This window comes from Sus scrofa, chromosome 4, assembly GCF_054392235.1.
Source record: "Sus scrofa isolate SSC_HxYL_T2T_F1_AM1 chromosome 4, Sscrofa_HxYL_maternal_Yorkshire_Landrace_v2.0, whole genome shotgun sequence".
Taxonomy (NCBI): Eukaryota; Metazoa; Chordata; class Mammalia; order Artiodactyla; family Suidae; genus Sus; species Sus scrofa.
In genome coordinates this window covers 33,008,071-33,026,948 of record NC_139386.1, presented here as the reverse complement: position 1 = coordinate 33,026,948, position 18,878 = coordinate 33,008,071, and the positions used below count along the sequence as shown (strand labels likewise).

The window sequence follows — 18,878 nt, the reverse complement described above, 5'->3', positions numbered from 1 at the left end:
GATATAATTAATATTCACTGATGGGAAGTTAAGCCTTCAGTGGTCACCCTGGATGTTGGGGAGAGTGCTAGAGGCAATTCTTATATTTGAAATTTTGAGGAATTAGAGAATTTAGAAGACTGCTGAAGTATAATTTGAAATTACTACTGGTTTTTAAAGATGAAAATCTTGGAGTTCCCGTCGTGGCACAGCAGAAACGAATCCGACTAGGAACCATGAGGTTGTGGGTTCAATCCCTGCCCTTGCTCAGTGGGTTAAAGAACCGGCATTGCCGTGAGCTGTGGTGAAGGTCGAAGACGTGGCTCGGATCTGGCGTGGCTGTGGCTGTGGTGTAGGCCAGCAGCTAGAGCTCCGATTGGACCCCTAGCCTGGGAACCTCCATATGCTGTGGGTGCGGCATTGAAAAGACCAAAAAAAAGCTAAAAAAAAAAAAGAAAGAAAAGAAAAGATGGAAGTCTTCTATTAAAGAGGAACTAGCCACTCTGGACCTCAGTTTGCTCATAGCTGCAATAAGAGCACTTAAAATAAAAAAGATACACTGGCTCTCTAAGACAGCTTCTGAAATGCTGTGAATCAGTAATTTTGGAAATTCTTATCTTAAATGCATTTTAAAAATTCTCTAATGCAAATGGATTCTTTAAATTATACATGCAAAATATTTGAATAAAATGCACAAATAGAACTTATAAACAAAGCACATAAAGTGTGGTCAGAGCTAAAAATTGAAGTCATTTTTCAGAATCTATGAATCTGTCTTCAACCTATTTCCATAAACCATTTCCCATTTTAACATCAAGAAAATCCTGACTCTAAAGTAAGTCTGTCTGCAAAAAGGGATGGGAGCGAGCAAGCATGGGTTCTGTAGACACAAGATTTAGAAAGAGGTTACCCTGACATTAAGTTAGGCATTTGATTGTGAGTCTCATCTTGGGGCCTAGGAAAGTTTTCAAATCAGTAGCAAGAGGACTTTTTGATTTTGGTTTTCAAGTCACTGAAAGTGTTTCCTGGTTGTCAGCTATTGTTAGGAGAAACTGGCACTTCGGTCATTTATTTAATCAGGTGGCTTTCTTTGAATACAGAGGGTGCCAAGTAAATGAGTCATCAGCCTAAGCAGAGCAGAATAACAGGGACACCTCCTGTGTTGCTTTCTGCTTGTGATGTTGTGTAATTCAAGAACTTGATTTTTACCTGCAGGCTTAAAATATCTAACACCAGAGTGAGTGATTTAAGAGTTCTACAACAGCATGATCTGGGCCTACAGAACATAGTTCTGTAGTTGGCTACTTGAGTATTTTAAATATCTTGATACACACACAGAGATCACATATGTGTATATGATATGTGGTATATATACTTTTTAAAATATATGCTTTTTCTTATTGGCTGTTGAGTTCTTACAAATAATTTCAGTTGGTCACAATAAGTCATTTTTATAGATCTCCCATTTTAACAAAAATCTAAAGAATGGCCTGTCACTGCTCAACAATTATCACAAATTTAGCAGCTTAAAACAGCATCCATTTATTAGTTCACACTTCTGTAGGTCACATGTCTGGCATGGCATGCCATGGCTGGGTTCCTGCTTAGGGTATCACATGTCTAAAAATCAAGGTGTTGGCTGGGCCAAGTTCTTGTTTGGAGGCGCTGGTCCAGGATCACTCAGGTTGTTGGCAGAATTGTCCCCGGCAGTCATTGGCCTGAGGTCTCCATTTGCTTGATTCCTGTCAGCTAGGCAGTGCTGCAGGTTGCTTGCAGGTCCTTCCCACATGGTCCTCTCCATCTTCAAGCCAGCAGAGGTACACTGACTGACTCCTTCTTGGGTTTCGGATCTCCCTGACTGACTTCTGCAACCAGCCCAAGAAAAGACTCTACATTTAAAGACTTCATGTGGACATGTTAGGTCCACTCAGATAATCTCCCTACCTTTAGGTCAACTGATTAGTAACTTCAGTTACATCTGTGAAATCCCTTTTGACATGGAAAGTAACATGTGGGGGGTCATCTTAGGATTCTACCTACTACACTTACTTTATAGAGACATTCTGTGTTATATAGATTCAGCTTTTAGGTTGAATAACGTTACAGAGCATTTGAAACATTAAATGTGAATCATCATGATGAATTTTATTTAGGTTAAATTACTTTTATTGTGAATGTGAAGCAAAGGATTTGTGGCATTGAAACATACATACTTTTTAAGTAGTCTATAAATATATCAGATAAAAGTACATCTAAAAGATGTATTTTAAAAAGCTGGAGTTCCCACTGTGGCTCAGTGGGTTAAGGATCCAGTGTTGCCATAAGCTGCGGCATAGGTCACAGATGCAGCTCAGATCCTGGTTGCCTTGGTGTAGGTCCCAGCTACAGTTTCCATTCAACCCCTAGCCCAGGAGCTTCCATATATTGCAAGTGCAGCCTTAAAAAAAAAAAAAAAAAAAAAAAAAAAAGCTATTATAGGACTTCCCTGGTGGCTCAGTAGATTAAGGATCCAGCATTGTCACTGTAGTGGCTCTGGTTACTGCTGTGGTGCAGGTTCAATCAACTTCTGTATGCCACAGGTACAGCTCCCCCACAAAAAGTTATTGTAAATGCTCAGCTTATGCCTAGAATTCTTTGATTCCATCAGATACCAATGAGTAGCCTTATCTCCTCAGTATGTTCTGTTAATCCTGGTCTTGATCATACATTAATGACAGAAACTCAGAGACCTTAGAGCTAAAGGAGATCAGCAATCATCTGCCACCCATCCCCTTCTCTGTATTTTTCCTAAAAAAGGAACCAGAGACTAAGAGAAGGGAATGAATCAGAGAAGGCTATATAGCACCAGCTAGTCAGGGGTAGAGACTGGACTCGAATACATGTTTTCTGATTTCCTGTCTGGTAGAAATAGCAGTGAATAGTACCAATATTTAAAGATTTTCTACAGAGCAGGCACTATCCTAAGCACTTTAAATATATTAATTTCCTTAACCCCCACAAAAATTCTATGAGTTAGGCATTATTATCATTGCCATTTCACAGTCTGAGAAAACTGAGTCACAGAGAAGTGACTTGCTTCTGTCACCCAGCTAGTATATGATAGAGTAGGGAGTGGAAGAGAAACAATTTGACACCAGGGCCTGACCTCTTCTCTGTGCTCTGTTCTTTCCACCCCACCAGCTGCTTCTAGTGGGCCTTCCATAAGCATTCGCAGAGTTAGCTTAGTATCATCTCCATAGACAGCTGCACAGGCCACCCATCAGTTATACTCTGACAACAAACCAGTGAATAGCAGAGAACTTGGAGTCAGGGAACAGTGTATAAACTCTGGTTCTCTCAGTTTCTCTGTGGCTTCAGTGAATTATGTAACCCAGTGGATACTGCATCTATAAAACAGACTGTTAGAGTTGTTTCAAAAAGGACATACCGAAAAAGCACTCTGTAAATACAAGGATTACATGCACATTGTATTGTTATTCTTTGCCAAATGATGGCTAGTTCTCATCAGCCTGTAAGAGCACATTTTCAAGTCAGTTTTGCTAGGACAGCGTCAGACATTAAATGGAAAACAGTTTCACAGCAAGAGCTGTGTCCTGAAACCTTTAGGAATCTCATTTCCTGTGCATATCGTCATTCTACCTTTTCGAACATCACCAAAGTTGTATGTCTCACTTGATGGTGATTTTCACCTCGGTGAGTCTGACTAGGGCCATTCTCTTGAACAGAATCCCATGTTCTGGGTTTGTCTGATTGTGTGTGTTACATATCTTGTTAATCTGTCCTCTTTTTTGAAAACTTAACAAGTTGTTCTGGACCAGCCTCTAAGTGGTACTGTGATTGCCCCACTGTTAGTGTTATTAAATGTGCCCACTTGATAAATATGGCAGTAGCCAGGTCTCCCAGTATTAAATTACACATTTTCCTTTAACAAGTAGAACTAATTTGTTGACTGATTTTTTTTTTTGGCTCATATAAATATACTTTTATCAAACGGGGTTGGCATTCATTGATGTGCCTTATTTAAATCATTTATTCCAGTGGAGATTGCAAACTGGTAATTTTAAAATTGTATCCTTTTTTACATGTCTTAACTAATATTTCTCTGGAAAGAAAAGCTTCCCCTCACCAATGGGGAATGATCCATCTTGTCTTATGGTTCATATCAGTACAACATGTTTTACTGTCAGTTATCTAAGATATCAGGCTTGGATTATGGAACTGAGTTGTAGATCAGTGGTAACATAATTATATATACTTTTTAAAGCCATTTTGATGTACATTAAAATTGGAAGTGGAGAATACATGACATTTAAAACAGTGTTTCAAAATGGTGAGTAAATATTATAAGAGGATTGGTGAAAAGGGATTTCTACAAGTCACTAGCAATACCACCAAACACTTGTTGATCTAAAATAAAATTTTAAATACCAGGCACTAAATGAGCTCACCATATCCCCAAGTAATAGTGATATGCATGGTCAATGTGAATAAATATTTAAGTCTGACAAGAAGTAAATTGATTCAAGTAATTTGAACCATTCTCCTATTCCTCCAGGTTTAGTCATCTCTCAGCTCCACATTCCAACATGCAAGACCTTTGATGATTTGGGTTCAGTTTCTCAGCTCCCAATCTGCCCATTTTTTCAAGCCCAGCTCAAACCCCTTCTGTAAAGCTTTCCTTCTGTAAAGCTCCTTTCTCCTGTCCCCTGCGGATGGCATGTCTCACCTCTGTCACATCTGTGCTACTTGACTCAGGTTCTGTTTGGTCTTTTAATTGGCTTCCATATGTAAACCTTATATCCAGACTGTCAAAGAGCCTTAAGAACATGACTATCCATGACCACAAATTTAAAAGCTCTTTTTTAATACAGCTTCGTTGGGGTTTTGCATTCCCTATGAGAACCTCTGAAAGTTACCAACAGATGTGACACTTATCAGGCAAGGCTTTCTCCTTAGAGTGGCTTTCTTTGCTTTCTAATACTTTCACCCTACAAAAACAGGTTTATGTGCGAAAGTTAAAACTAGAATTAAGGATTACTCACCACCTGTTCTTTGGAAATAATGTGAAGGCTTACTTCTTTTACTATGACAAAAAGAAAAGAGAAGAAAAAGACAGGTGTAAATTAATCTCCATTTAAATATTACAGTGAAAACAAAGCTTATTTTACAGAGTCTGGAACCTTTTTGTTCCTTTTGTTACCAGTTTGAACACTGTTTTAAGTGAAAATAAAACAATGGTATTTTGTGTTTCCTAAAGATTTTTTAGAAAATTCTCATCCCACTCAACAAGACATGGTTTGAAATCCCTCTTCTTCTCCTTAAGCACTTCGTATTTATGCAGTTCTTTTCATCTGAGGACCTCAAAGCATTCGCTGAGGTTTTTTGTTACCAGATGGTGATGATAAACCTGTTACCCCTTTTGTTTGTCTGTCTGTGTAGAAGCTGGAGGTAAAAAGCTACGGAGCACTGTCCAGAGAAGTACAGAAACAGGCTTGGCTGTGGAAATGAGGAACTGGATGACTCGACAGGCAAGCCGAGAATCCACAGACGGCAGCATGAACAGCTACAGCTCCGAAGGAAAGTGAGTGAAGCTGGCTATGCCATGGTCTCTTCCCCTTGCTAGCGACCTGCTGCTCTCCTTCCCTCCCTGGGCTGTCACAAAAGCTATCTCACATACCCTGTAGCACCATTTTAATTTTCACTGGCTGACTTGCTGCGAAGAAAACTTTTGCTCACCTGCCACTGAGAAATGTGACATATACGGCTTTTTATATCCAGGGAAATAGGTTTGGGGATAAAGTGTTTTGCTTTCGTGGCAAGATGCTAAAATGTGACTGTCACAATACATGCAAGTCAAAGGTTGCCCTACCTTGAAATAGTACATGAAAGCACAGAAATAATCAGCAGTGTTCCCACACCATGTGAACAATGCTAATTTTTAAAATCTTTGCTTCTATGAGTTATCAGTAAAAAAATATAGAATACTGCTTCATAGCCAGTTGCATCCAGTAATAAACAGTTCAGATAAATGTAATAGCCAAAAGAAATCCACAAAGAACATTGGAGAGCCTTTCCTTTCTGTAGTTATCATGTAGCTTTTCCTTTTCCACTGTCTGAGATATTTTTAAAGCATTTATTAAGATTGCACAGCCCTGTCACCAACAAATTAATAGTAATGAGCAACTAACTGCAGGGCCCTAGATGGGTGTGTAAAGGACATCAGGAGAGGAAAGTAGGGTTAACTGACCTCATCTGTCATCATCATGGAAGCATCAGATGTTTAAGCAACATATGTGTAGTCAGTTCACAGATGTGAAGCCACAGGAGCTGCTAGCAGAGTGTTGATGATATGCCCCGGGGATCAGTTTCCTAGCACAATTATAGGGATACAATAGATGTATGTGGTTTCTGTACATTTATAAATAAGATTACATGGAATACTTTTGGAAACGTTAAAAAATGTTTGGATTAACTGTACGTTTGAAAATGAAGCTTACAGGGAAGAAACAGATTGGACGTTAATCAGGGAAGTCTTAAAAGGGGAAGAAAAAGAAATGTGCGCTGAGCATGCCTCACTGCAAAGCACTGTGTTAGATGCTGTTGGGGATGTTAAAATGTTTACACTGTGACCCCTGCACTCCAGATGCCTGGAGTCCTGTTGGAGAAATGGGATAATACTCAAGTTCATTTGACACATATTTTCCATACCTTCTAGTGTTCTAGGCATTTTGTTATGCATTTGGACATAAGCCATGAGGGAGCAAAAATAAGTTGGTGGTTAGAGCATAGGCTTTAGAATCATATAGGCTTAAATTCTAATCTGTTTTTTGGTGCTATAGAAACTTGGGCAAGTTATGCAATTTTTTTAAATATTTAATTTATTGAGTTTAACAAAGGCTTACAGTATTTCAGGAATGATTCTGGTGCTGGAACTGTATCAGTGAAGGAAAAAAAAAAAAACCAAAAAACCCTCCCCTTTGAGTCAAACAGATAAGGTAGTAAATAAGAAAAGTTGTTAATATATACAAGAAAATTAATAAAATATATAATAGTATAAGTGGTATAAGTGCTAAGAAGAAAAAGATGGAAGAGAGGGGATAGAGGAGAAGGGTGGGGTTTAGGTGGGGTAGACGGGGAAAAGGGCCCCTTGATTAAACGTCTGAAGGAAGAACATTTCCGGCTGAAGCAGTGTTGAGGTCTGAGGCAGGAGCTCGCCTGCCATCAGCAGTGGGGAGGGCAGCAGAGGGGCCCAAGGGCAGGAGTAGCAAAAACTAGGAGTTAAGACTCAGGAGGCACGGGTGGACAGCTTTCACTGTCCTTTTATATTATTGCAAGGGCTTTGCTTTTTTACTTAAAAAGGGATAAGAAACCAGTGGAGGATCATGAGCAGCAGCCTGACATCTGGCTTTAGTCTTAACAGATAGATCACTCCGATGGCAATGGTAATGAAGAGTAAAGGTGGCAACTGGGAGATCATTCAGAAGGCTGTTGCAGCAATACAGAAAGAGAAAGTGATGGCTGAGTGGTAGCATTAGTGAGGTCAGAGTCTGGAAGTCTTTTGACAGTAGAGCCAAGAAGGTTCAGTGATGCACTTGATGCAAATAGAAAAAAAAGTGTATTAGTTTGCTAGGGCTGCCTTAACAAAATACCACAGGCTGTGCGCTTAAACAACAGAAGCTGATTTTCTCATAGTTTTGGAAGCTAGAAGTCCAGGATCAAGGTGTCTACAGGTTTGATATCTTCTTCGACCTCTCTCCTTGGCTCTGCAAAGGGGCCACCTTCTCACCGTGCCCCTCACACGGTCTCTCCTTTGTTTGTGGATATCCCCGATGTCTCTTCCTCTTCTCATAAGGACATCAGCCTTATTAGATTAGAGCTCCACCCTTATGACATCATTTAACCCAAAAATATCTCTTTGTATCTGGTCCTATCTCCAAATACAGTCATACTGAAAATTAAGGCTTTAATATATGGGGGCGGGGGAAGGTGCGAGGCACACAATTCAGTCCATAACAAAAAGGAAAGAAAGCTCCAAGGTTGAGCAATTGAAAGAATGAAGTTGCTATTTAATTTTTTTTTTTTTTTTTTTTTTTTTTACATTCACAGATCATTATAACATGGATCTTAAGAAACAGATTAAGTGACTCCCACTGGAGAAGTGGAATGGAAAATACGCTGAGACAAATAGGAAATTTATTCTATACTTTATCCCAATTTTATGGCTTTCATCTTTACTACTTAGTTTTATCTATTTCAATTTTTCTTTAAAAATTAGCATTAAATTGTTATATTATGCAACTAAAATTTATAAAGAAGAAAGCCTTATATACCATTAAGTTATTCTTTTTACTATGCTATATAAAATATTTAACTGGTAAGCATAACAAAAATAATACACCCTCTGAAAATAAGTAAAATATAAAATGCATAAGTTGGTTAAAAAACAGTGTAACTATATAAATATGTCCTCACAATTTGTATCATCTCATTGATTCTTCAATAAAGGCATTACACCATTCTAGGTGATGTGATAAACAAGACAGTATAGACTTTACATTGTACCATGGAGAGAAATGGTTATTAATAACACAATTGTAGAACTGTATTATTTAATTGTACAGTGGCATTATTTAATTATAGTTATCATAAGTTCTTTGATGGAGAAGAAATCAGAATCAGATCTAAGGAGACTTCAGCATTCCAAGAATGATGTCAAATGACCCCCTTCATGGTGGATTATGCACTTATTTACTATGAGATATATTTCTTCTCCAGAGGTTCCTTATTTGTGTATCAATTGTAGATTTTTGGTTTGCAGTTATTCTGAAGTTTTGATGTAAGAGTCTATATGTATATGAGATCGTTTTAAGTTGTTGTTCTCTTAATTGCAAGTTCATCTCCGGTGTCCCGCATTTGTACCCACCTCTTCTCATGATTTCTGATTTTGATGGTATAATTGTGCATGGATGATTTCGTATCTTTACTGTATATATACCTTTACTGGTGAGCCTTGTCAGTTGTGGAATTTTTGTTTCCTGTTGCTGACCTTTTCTTTCCTGCCTAGAGAAGTTCCTTTAGTATGTGTTGTAAGGCTGGTTTAGTGGTGCTGAATTCTCTCAGCTTTTGCTTATCTGAGAAGGTTTTGATTTCTCCTTCAAATCTGAATGAGAGCCTTGCTGGGTAAAGTAATCTTGGTTGGAGGTTTTTTCCTTTCATCACATTGAGTATATCATGCCACTCCCTTCTGGGCTGCAGAGTTTCTGCTGAAAAATCTGTCGATAACCTTATTGGGGTTCCCTTATATGTTACTTGTTTCTTTTCCCTAGCTGCTTTCAAGATTTTCTCTTTGTCTTTAATTTTGGTCAGTTTGATTATTATGTGTCTCGTTGTGTTCCTCCTTGGGTTTATTTTATATGGTACTCGTTGTGCCTCCTAGATTTGAGTGAGTGGTTCCTTTCCCATGTTAGGGAAATTTTCGGCTATTATCTCTTGGAGTATTTTTTCTATCCCCTTCTCTCTCTCTCTTCTCCTTCTGGCACCCCTATAATACGGATGTTGGTGCGTTTAACATTGTCCCAGAGTTCTCTGAGACTCTCTTCATTTGTTTTCAATCTTTTTTCTGTTCTGCATCCGTAATTTCTTCTAATCTGTCCTCTACCTCGCTTATTCGTTCTTCTGCCTCCTATACTCTGCTGTTAGCTGCTTCTAGTGAGTTTTTTATTTCAGTTATTGTATTTTGCATCTCTTCTTAAGTTTTATATCTTGTATCTCTTTGGTTAGTGTTTCCTGTAAGTTATCCATCTTTGCCTCCAGTTTATTTCCAATGTCTTGCATCATCTTCAGCATTAACAGTCTAAAGTCTTTTTCCTGGATGCTGAGAATCTCCTCATTGCTTAGCTGATTTTCTGGGGTTTTTCCTTTCTCCCTCATCTGAGTTATAGTTCTCTGTCTTTTCATTTTTATAGGTTTTTGGTGTGGTGACTTTTTATAGATAATAGAGTTGTAGCCTCTCTTAACTTCTGGTGTCTGAACCCCTTGTGGCTGAAGTCGGTATGGGGGGCTTGCTGTAGGCTTCCTGACGGGAGGGGCTGATGCCTGCCCACTGGTAGGTGGAGCCAATTCTAATCCCTCTGGTGGGTGAGGCTTAGTCTCTGGATGGGATTAGGGGCTGCTGTGTGCCTGAGGCTCTTTAGGTAGCCTGTTTACTGAGGGGTGGGGCTGTGATCCCACCTGGATTGTTGTTTGCCCTGGGGCTTCTCAGCACTGACTGACTGGGTGGGGCCAGATTTTCCCAAAATGGCCACCTCCAGAGAAAGGTAGCTGCTGAATATTCCCGAGAGCTTTGCCTTCAATGTCCTTCCCTCACAACAAGCCACATTCACCCCTGTTTTCCCATGATGTCCTCCAAGAACTGCAGTCAGGTTTGACCTAGGTCCCTGTGGAGACCTTGCTCTGCCCTGGGACCTAGTGCATGTGAAAGTCTGTGTGCGCCTTTTAAGAATGGGGTCTACGTTTCCCCCAGTCCTGTGGAGCTCCTGCGCACAAGCCCCACTGGCCTTCAATGCCAGATGCTGCAAGGGCTCTTTCTCCCAGTGACAGATCCCAGCATGTGAGGGTTTGATGTGGGGCTCAGAACTCTCACTCCTGTAGGTGAGTCTCTGTGAGCCAGTTAGTTTTCAGTCTGTGGAGCTTCCCACCCGGGAGGTATGGGGTTGTTTATATCACAAAATCACCCCTCCTACCTGTGGATGTGGCCTCCTCTTTTTCTTCTGGAGTAGGGTATGGGTTTCTGGTCCATTTGGGTGGAGATTGCTCAGTCTTTAGATGTGAATTTTGTTGTTTTTAGGAGAGAAGTTGAGCTCCAGTCCTTCTCTTCCGCCATCTTAATCCCGTCTCCTAAAATGAAGTTGCTATTTAAGATAGGCATATCCTCTGGGAGGAACAGAGTTTGGATTTTTTGTTGGTTTGGGGGTTGCGAATCAGTTTGGGACAAGTTGAGTTTCACTTGCCTCTTAAGCAAGTGAGTAGACAGAGCAGTTAGAGTACAGGTCCATGGCCCAAGGGAGAGGGCCAAGCCAGAAATGTCAGTCTAGGTATTATCAGCATAGATGGTGTTTAGAACCATGAGCTTTTATGAGCTTGCCCAGGGAATCAGGACATACTGAGAAGAGGTCAAAGAATTGAGTTCCCAATATTTAGTGATGGAATTATCAAAGGAGAATGGCCAAAGAGGAAAACCAGGCAGCTAGAGGGTCCAGGAAGCAAAGTGGAGAAAGTGTTTTGAGGCAGAGGGAGGGATCAGTTGTGTCAACTTAGCCTAGTATGTTTAGCTAGACGAGTACGGAGTATTAACAGATTCAGAGTATTAACAGATTCGCCACCGTGGCTTGAGGTAATCTTTATCAGAGGAATTTTGGTGGAGTGGGGAAAAAAGCAAGGAAAAACTGATTCTAGTTCCAAGGGAGAATGAGAAGAAAGAAGTTGAAGATACCACATAGAGACAGATCTTTCATGGAATTTTGAGGAGAGAAATGCTACAGAGGCTGGAGAGGGAAGTGAGGTTAAAGGGATTTTTTTTTTTAAGATGGAAGAAATAACTATGTTTATGTGTTGTTGGGGATGATCCAAGGGCTTTCTTTGTTGATGAAATGGGTTAAATAATAGCATCTCTCTCATAGGGCAGCTAAGAGGATTCAGTAAGATAATGCACGTCATGGAATAAGTGCCCAAATGTACTGAGTGCTGTAGACAGAACCCATAGGTCATGCTCTCCAGACAAGCAGGAGAAAGAAACATAACCAGAAGCCTGAAATACAGGATGAGGGCTGATAGAGGATGAGGAGGGGGAGCCACAGAGGGGCAGGGGGGGATTGGGCTCCAGTTAATAAAACTGACAAAATAGTGATACCAACTGCCCCTGACACAGGAAGGGGGCTAGGTGGACAGAGGAGTTGAAGGTTTAATTGTGTTATTTTGCTTTTAGTCTCATCTTCCCTGGTGTTCGCTTGGCCTCTGATAGCCAATTCAGCGATTTTCTGGATGGCCTTGGCCCTGCCCAGCTCGTGGGGCGCCAGACTCTGGCCACACCTGCAATGGGTAAGAATTTCTGTGATAACTGTTCTTTTGGATTATTAGAAAAGACATTCTCTAATTCCATGGGCTCTTTAACAGTATTGTCAGGAGTGAGGATCTAATAGTTTATTAAAAACAATCTTGGATCGATTTTTTTCCATTTAGTTTATATGCTTTTTAAAGTAAGATTTCATTGATTATATTTAAAATTTTACTCAAATTCAGTAAAATAATGTGGGGAATGATGAAATGATGTTGACCAAGGCCTTGGCATAAGCATTTTTCTCACCGTTTTTGTATGTTAAGGCCTCTTTGTTTCTTCCTCGCCCTAGGTGACATTCAGGTAGGAATGATGGACAAAAAGGGACAGTTGGAGGTGGAGATCATTCGGGCCCGTGGCCTTGTTGTAAAACCAGGTTCCAAGACACTGCCAGGTAAAAACATGAGATTCTTGTATTATTGTTCATAATTCAATGGCCTTGTTTTTGATTCAATGCTGAAAACTTTGTTTTTAGATCATAAAGGATACTAGTTAATAGGTCAATTATCTGTGGTAGTTTTGTGTGTTTATCCTGAGTGAGCACTCACAGAGGATGGTCTGGTAGACTAATGTGGAAGTCATTAGCTAAACACATTATATCATAGAAACCACTGCAAGTAAAAACTATCACAATTATATAATTCATTTTGTGCAACATGTAAGAAGTTCTTGGTAGTGGGTGTTTTATATTATTCTTCAGTTTATCTGGAGCTTCAAAATTCTTAGGGAATCCTTAGAGTTCTCAAATTAGAATAAAAATAGATACAAAGTAGCCTAAGCCTATGTATGCAGGACATTGTTATTATAAGACTTTTTTACTTCCTGTAGTGTGTAGAGAGGCACCATTCTAAGTTTTTATTGCAGTGCCACATTTTGGACTACAGTGTCATGATCTAAGGTGCTTAGAGCCTTGGGAAATGCCACAGATTCCCGATGCATAGTGCAGAGACTGAAACTTGGTTTCTCCCCTCAGCCCCTCCACTGACCGAATTGTAATTTTCAATCTCTTACCTTCCCTATCCTTGCAGAGATTCCAAATTGTAGTGTATATTGCCTATTGTACAACCCTACAGTGGTGACTAAAACAGTTGTGTTTATAAAGGTCATGAAGCTTAGTCAATTGACTCTGCTAGAAAGAATACCACAATTTGAACAAAGCATGAAAATGCTTTTATGAAGACTGTCAGAAAAATTCCAACCCATGGTATTCATAATTAGTTTCCTTTTCCTGGCTAATTTGAACATATTATATCAAACCCTACTGATGTCTTGTACCCACACCCCCGTCAATAAATAAGTTTTTTGCATGATAAATGATTTATGGGGATGGGTGAATAAAATGATGTAATTTTAAGCATGATTAGTTAAAGTATTGACGAATGAAAAATGAAGTAAGACATCTTTGCTGAATATTAGGGAAGCATTTCACCTTTTTTTAATGAGGTATGCAAATCTATGTAATCAACTGAGAAGCTATGTTCACATTGCCTAAAACCACCTGAATGGCTGATAGTCATCTATTGTTTCTAATGATTTTGACATAAAGCAGAAAGACCATTGATTTTTGACTGCTAGAACTTTAAGCCTAGGATTAAACTGTTGCAATATCTTCCATCAATTGGGTGTCCTGTAATCACAGCTCATCACTTTTTAATTTAACTCTCCTCTGTTTTTCTTTCCCAAGCACCATATGTAAAGGTGTATCTATTAGATAATGGAGTCTGCATAGCCAAAAAGAAAACAAAAGTGGCAAGAAAAACGCTGGAGCCCCTTTACCAGCAGCTATTATCTTTTGAAGAAAGTCCCCAAGGAAAGGTTTTACAGGTATTTACTGAATTATATATTTCTTACCTAAGAAAGTATTTTCATGGAGTCAGACTTCGTACCTAGCATCTTTTCTTGTCACTTTCTTTTCCATTCCTCATAGTTGAAATTCTTGGGAAACTTCAAATCAGTGGCCAGTGCTACAGAGCTGTACACACTGGGAAACTATATCCAATATCCTGTAATAAACCATAATGGAAAATTTGAAAAAGGAAAAAAAAAATGCTCTACACGTTGTTTCCTTTAAAGTGACAAGTTGTAAACACCCATCACCCATAAGCTCCAGTTTTTCTTTACTGCTTATGATCTTAATACTCCAGGAGAGTTTTCCTAACATATCTGTGGATTCTGGTATTTAAAGACATCTATCCCAGTAATTAAATACAGCTATTTAACTTGATGTTTGATGTCACCATATTAACTGAATGTATTTTAGTTGACAAGCTTTTATGTACTTGATTATATTGACATTGCTCTTTTTATTTTGTCAACAGATCATTGTCTGGGGAGATTATGGCCGCATGGATCACAAATCCTTTATGGGAGTGGCCCAGATACTCTTAGATGAACTGGAGCTATCCAACATGGTGATTGGGTGGTTCAAACTTTTCCCCCCTTCCTCCCTAGTAGATCCAACCTTGGCCCCTCTAACAAGAAGAGCTTCCCAATCATCTCTGGAAAGTTCAACCGGACCTTCTTATTCTCGTTCATAGCAGCTGTAAAACTGTTGTCATAGCAACCAGCGTTACAAAAAAAAAAAAAAAAATCACAGGTCGCAAACCCTGGTAACATTGCATGCTTAACGTTGTGTCTTCTGAGCCTGTTTCTAGGGATACAAAGCGATCCTGTGTTCTCAGAGGAAGTTGCACACATTGTGCCCTAAAGAAGGCCCTCAGGTGAAAGAGCAGAGCTATGAAGAACTATCAGGTTTGGAGTTCGGTAACCCTCAAGTTTTGGTCCAATCTGAAGCCGTGGATTAATCTCAAAGAATTAGTCAGTTTCATGCAGCAAAAGCCCTTTTCAATGGCACCTTTATATTTTTACTGTTCCTTTTTCTTCATTTCTCTGACCCCAAAGTCCCATGATGCCACAGAAATGGAGCTATCCAGCCATTAAGCCATGTTACAAGTCAAGGAGTGAAGTCCTCGGAAGCATCAGGTGAAAAGCAAGAGACCAAAGAAATGGTCCAGGACAAAACGTCAGCCCTCCTCTGGACGGAGACAGGAGCAGCCAGTCCGACGTGATGACGTGAACAGTGGCAGACTTCGGAGCTCCAGCAGGCATGTCAGTCACTAATGCCAAGATGTGTTGGACTCTGAAAAACAAAATTCTGTGGCTACACTGTACTGGATGAAATAAAAGAAACTTTTTTTGCATGGACACAGATTAGCTGAATACTTAAATTATTTTCTTGGGGCTGCAACTTGCAAAAAAATAAAATAAAAATCAGCCATTTTCAACAATTTATATTATTTTTAAAAATAAATTTCACTAGTGCATGGTTTTAAAAAAGGGAGAGAATGCAACAGGGTGATACAAAGACACACCATGTTTATTCTTTAAACTAATCATAGTCTGTGTTTTGGCAGACATTACAGAAAAAAATACTTTCTGGAAGATACTTAAAATTCTCTTTATGTGACAAATAAGTATAATATATTCAATTTATTTCCATGTTAAATATACAAATCTTATAAAAGTTCAATATGTGCAAATTGTTCACATCTTTCTTCTTCTGTCTCACTTTTCCTCTTCTTCCTCTTTTAATCTTTTATTTTCTTTCTCCCTACCGGAGTGACTATTATGCTAAAAAATTAAAAGTTTTTAACCTGATAGTCTCTTACACCCCCCATGTTTGATTCAGCAGCTGTAGATGCTTCTGAATTTATGAATTTCTCAAGAGGGGAAATTTAAAAGCTTTCTTTATTTCAAGCATGTTGAAAAGGATTTTGCAACATGACTTGGGAGTACAATTAAAGTAAGTCAGCATGTATTTGATAAAGAAGATATTTGAACTTTTGCAATTTATTGTACAGTGCATGGTAATTTTATTTTCACCTTCAAAGTTCAGTTTACAGAAGAATTCTAAAATCATGTGGCCATTATAATGTCTAATTTGTTTTTAGCACCAGCATTATTCATACAGGGGTTAAAAAGTATGATTTCTAGAAGGTCTTAGGTTTTTGTTTTTGTTTTTTTTTAATTAAATTTCTTTAGCCAATTTACATTTACTATGTGAATAGAAACACTGCTAAAAATTTGGAGCCCGGAAACACAGGGCTGTTTATTAAGTCACTTTTCTGTAGTAAAATTCAATTTTTCACAAATTATATTTCTAAAGAAATATAGCAAACATAAATTTGCAACAAATAATTTTAAAGCTCCAATTTTTAGGTGACTCAAAAGAAAGTCAATCTGCCTATTAACAGTTCTCTGATGCCATCACCGAAAGTCTACACACAGATCCCCTGAAGTCAAAGCCCTGCCTTTGGTTTTACAGATAGTACCATTGGGTGGTGCTGCAAGGTCAAATTTCTCTTAAGTTCCCCTACTTTGAGGAAAAGTCACTGGTTAAGGTAGTCCATGTAATGAACCACCCACACTTTGATCCTTTATACACTTTGATAACTAACACGTTCTGATAAGGTTGATTTTAATTTCTTGCAGGAACTTACAAGATCCACATACATACCATTTGCTTATTGAGTTAAGGCCATGCACAAAAACTGCTTTTTCGTGTTCCTTTTTAAATTCAATGCTGACCATTAAACACAATCATGCTTGATATGGTGCAAAAGTTAAAATGAGTATCACTAAAAATGCCTTCTCTTTATGTGGTGCAATATGAAATACACCGAGACCGTGTCTTGACATTTGAGACCTGCGATGGACCCAGGTAAAGTTGTAAGAAGAATGAATAAAACATCACTGAAATAATTTAGACACTTGTGAACCAGCAACAATTGATTTAATAGACCTATAGTGTCTATACCCTCCCTTAGAATAAATGTTTACCATTTTCCTGATACTAAGATTCAGTCACATAATCTTTTGTGCATATTCCTATATAAATTATTTCTAATTTTAATAAGAAGGACATGGCTGTATGGAATATTTGTACATTATTGTCATTATGCAGTATTTATTTTAAAGTTGGTGTATTTTTTTTTTTAATTTTCACATGTCTGCACCTCGACTTGTGGTCTAGTCATGTAAATAGCACTATTCCAGTGACCATCGCTGCCCTGTACATAGTATGTTTTAAAAGTAAAGGGAATTCCAGTTGGAAAAAAAAGGGCAGATTAGTCCTGTAATGAACACCAACTAATGTAAAACTCAAATTCATTCTGGTGATGGTATTTAACACTTTAAATAAAACATTTTCTTTTACAGATGTTGTGTGCATGGCCTTCTCTGACTTCTCTTCTCCCCCACATATTCCTAAGCCTGCTGCAGCCCATTCCCTGAACCCACACATCATTTAAAGACAAGGAAATCATCTTTTTTCTACTGCTCTGTAACAGAAGCAGACTGCTAGTCTTAGCAGATAGTCCTTAGAGCACTTCTTTAAAATGCCAAAAAATTGGGGCTCACACCATTAAAGTTTGCTGCATTAAAAAAAAAAAAAGTATTTTGAATTGAGGTGCTTGCTTTCTGATGAAATGACTGCAACTCACAGGTGGCTTTGAGTGAACCGAGTGAGATTTCTGAGTCATGGTGGTGGCCTCCGCTGACAGCAAAGTCACAGAATCATGCACAGGCTCTGTCATTCCCTGGATAGAGATGGCAAGGGTAACGACTCTATGCTGTGTTTCCTTTGATGTGTCAGTTCAGCTTTCTGGGGGGTGGGGGTGGTGCATTTCAACTGGGGAGACAAGTGCTAACCTGACCTACAGGAACCGATGTAACTGCCGGTCCAGGGACTGGCTCCTGTTGTGTGAGTGAATGAAGAAGGTTTCTCCGTATCCTTCTAGGAGAGCTTCTCAAACTAGGAGGAAGGACCCAGCAGAGTTCCAATAGGCATCCTCCCTGACTCTAAATTTAAGAACTAGTTTGACTCATTAGAAGCCCAACTGAAATCCAAACCTAATTTGCTCTTCCTTCCTGGAACCAGCTATTTCTTCCATTTTTCAAGGATTCAGATCCAGCCCCATTCTCCATACCTATCCCACATTATCTTCCAGTATTCAATATATACCACTGTTCTGGTGAGCTCTTTCTTTCCTTTTCATGCACTCCTATTCTACAAATCTCTTTGCCTTCCTTATATACCCTCTCCTGAAAAGCCTTTCTGCATTCTCAAAAGTGATCCAGGTTAATCCCTTCCTACTACTCCCAGCCTAGGACAGGTCTCTCCTATAGCAGTTCCTGACTTAACCCTAACCACATGGCTACCATCAACGCCAACCCCTTCACTTTCCCAGAACTCCAGACACCGAAGGTCCACAACCAATAAAGGACATGTTGGTCACTATCATAGGGGCTGAGAGAGAATTGGCCAAGAAATCGCCAAAGCCATCTGCCTGTACTGACTTAACCTTTAACATTCTATGCATAAAAATCAGGTTCTCTGCATGTCTGTCTCCATTGAGCTCCTAATGCCTCAACATCCTCTGGCATCCATTGATTGAATGAAAAGAAGTTCACACCCCACCTGTGGTTTGTTTAAGTGTGTACTGAGAAGCAGTGTGTAAGGGGGAATAAAAAACAAAAAACAATCTGCCACACAAATTCTTCACGACTTGTCTCAAGTCACTTAGTCTCTCTAGCAATCATGTCTTCATAACTTCATATTGTTAATACATTCTACCATCATTAAATCAACATCAAACTCCTAGAAGAGAACATAAGCAGAACACTCTCTGACATCAACATCATGAATATTTTCTCAGGTCAGTCTCCCAAAGCAATAGAAATAAGAGCAAAAATAAACCAATGGGACCTAATCAAACTGAAAAGCTTT

At 39.1% G+C, this 18,878-nt stretch overlaps 1 protein-coding gene and 2 long non-coding RNA genes across 53 annotated transcripts in view; 1 reads left to right on the top strand and 2 right to left on the bottom strand.

Annotated features, from left to right (window-relative positions):
* RIMS2 (regulating synaptic membrane exocytosis 2) overlaps positions 1-17,307 on the top strand; it is a 617,675-nt gene extending 600,368 nt beyond the window's left edge. For all 50 annotated transcript variants that reach the window (XM_085021919.1, XM_085021923.1, XM_085021931.1 and 47 more), the window contains 5 exons: positions 5,419-5,560; positions 11,963-12,075; positions 12,384-12,485; positions 13,776-13,915; positions 14,410-17,307. In XM_085021919.1, coding sequence (XP_084878045.1) covers positions 5,419-5,560; positions 11,963-12,075; positions 12,384-12,485; positions 13,776-13,915; positions 14,410-14,628 — 716 coding nt within the window. In that variant the 3' untranslated portion in view covers positions 14,629-17,307. The remainder of the gene's footprint in view (positions 1-5,418; positions 5,561-11,962; positions 12,076-12,383; positions 12,486-13,775; positions 13,916-14,409) is intronic.
* Positions 1,497-12,479, bottom strand: LOC110260424 (uncharacterized). 2 transcript variants are annotated; one of them, XR_002343688.2, is made up of 5 exons: positions 12,341-12,479; positions 10,722-10,875; positions 6,227-6,348; positions 5,022-5,062; positions 1,497-3,365 (listed from the first exon to the last, which is right to left on the bottom strand). It is a non-coding gene; the product is annotated as an uncharacterized LOC110260424 (long non-coding RNA). The 2 variants fall into 2 exon arrangements; XR_014843536.1 differs by lacking the exon at positions 6,227-6,348 and having other exon boundaries at positions 2,105-3,365.
* LOC100156960 (uncharacterized) overlaps positions 13,943-18,878 on the bottom strand; it is a 106,933-nt gene continuing 101,997 nt past the window's right edge. The window contains exon 8 of the long non-coding RNA XR_014843535.1: positions 13,943-14,094. This is a non-coding gene — a long non-coding RNA (uncharacterized LOC100156960). The remainder of the gene's footprint in view (positions 14,095-18,878) is intronic.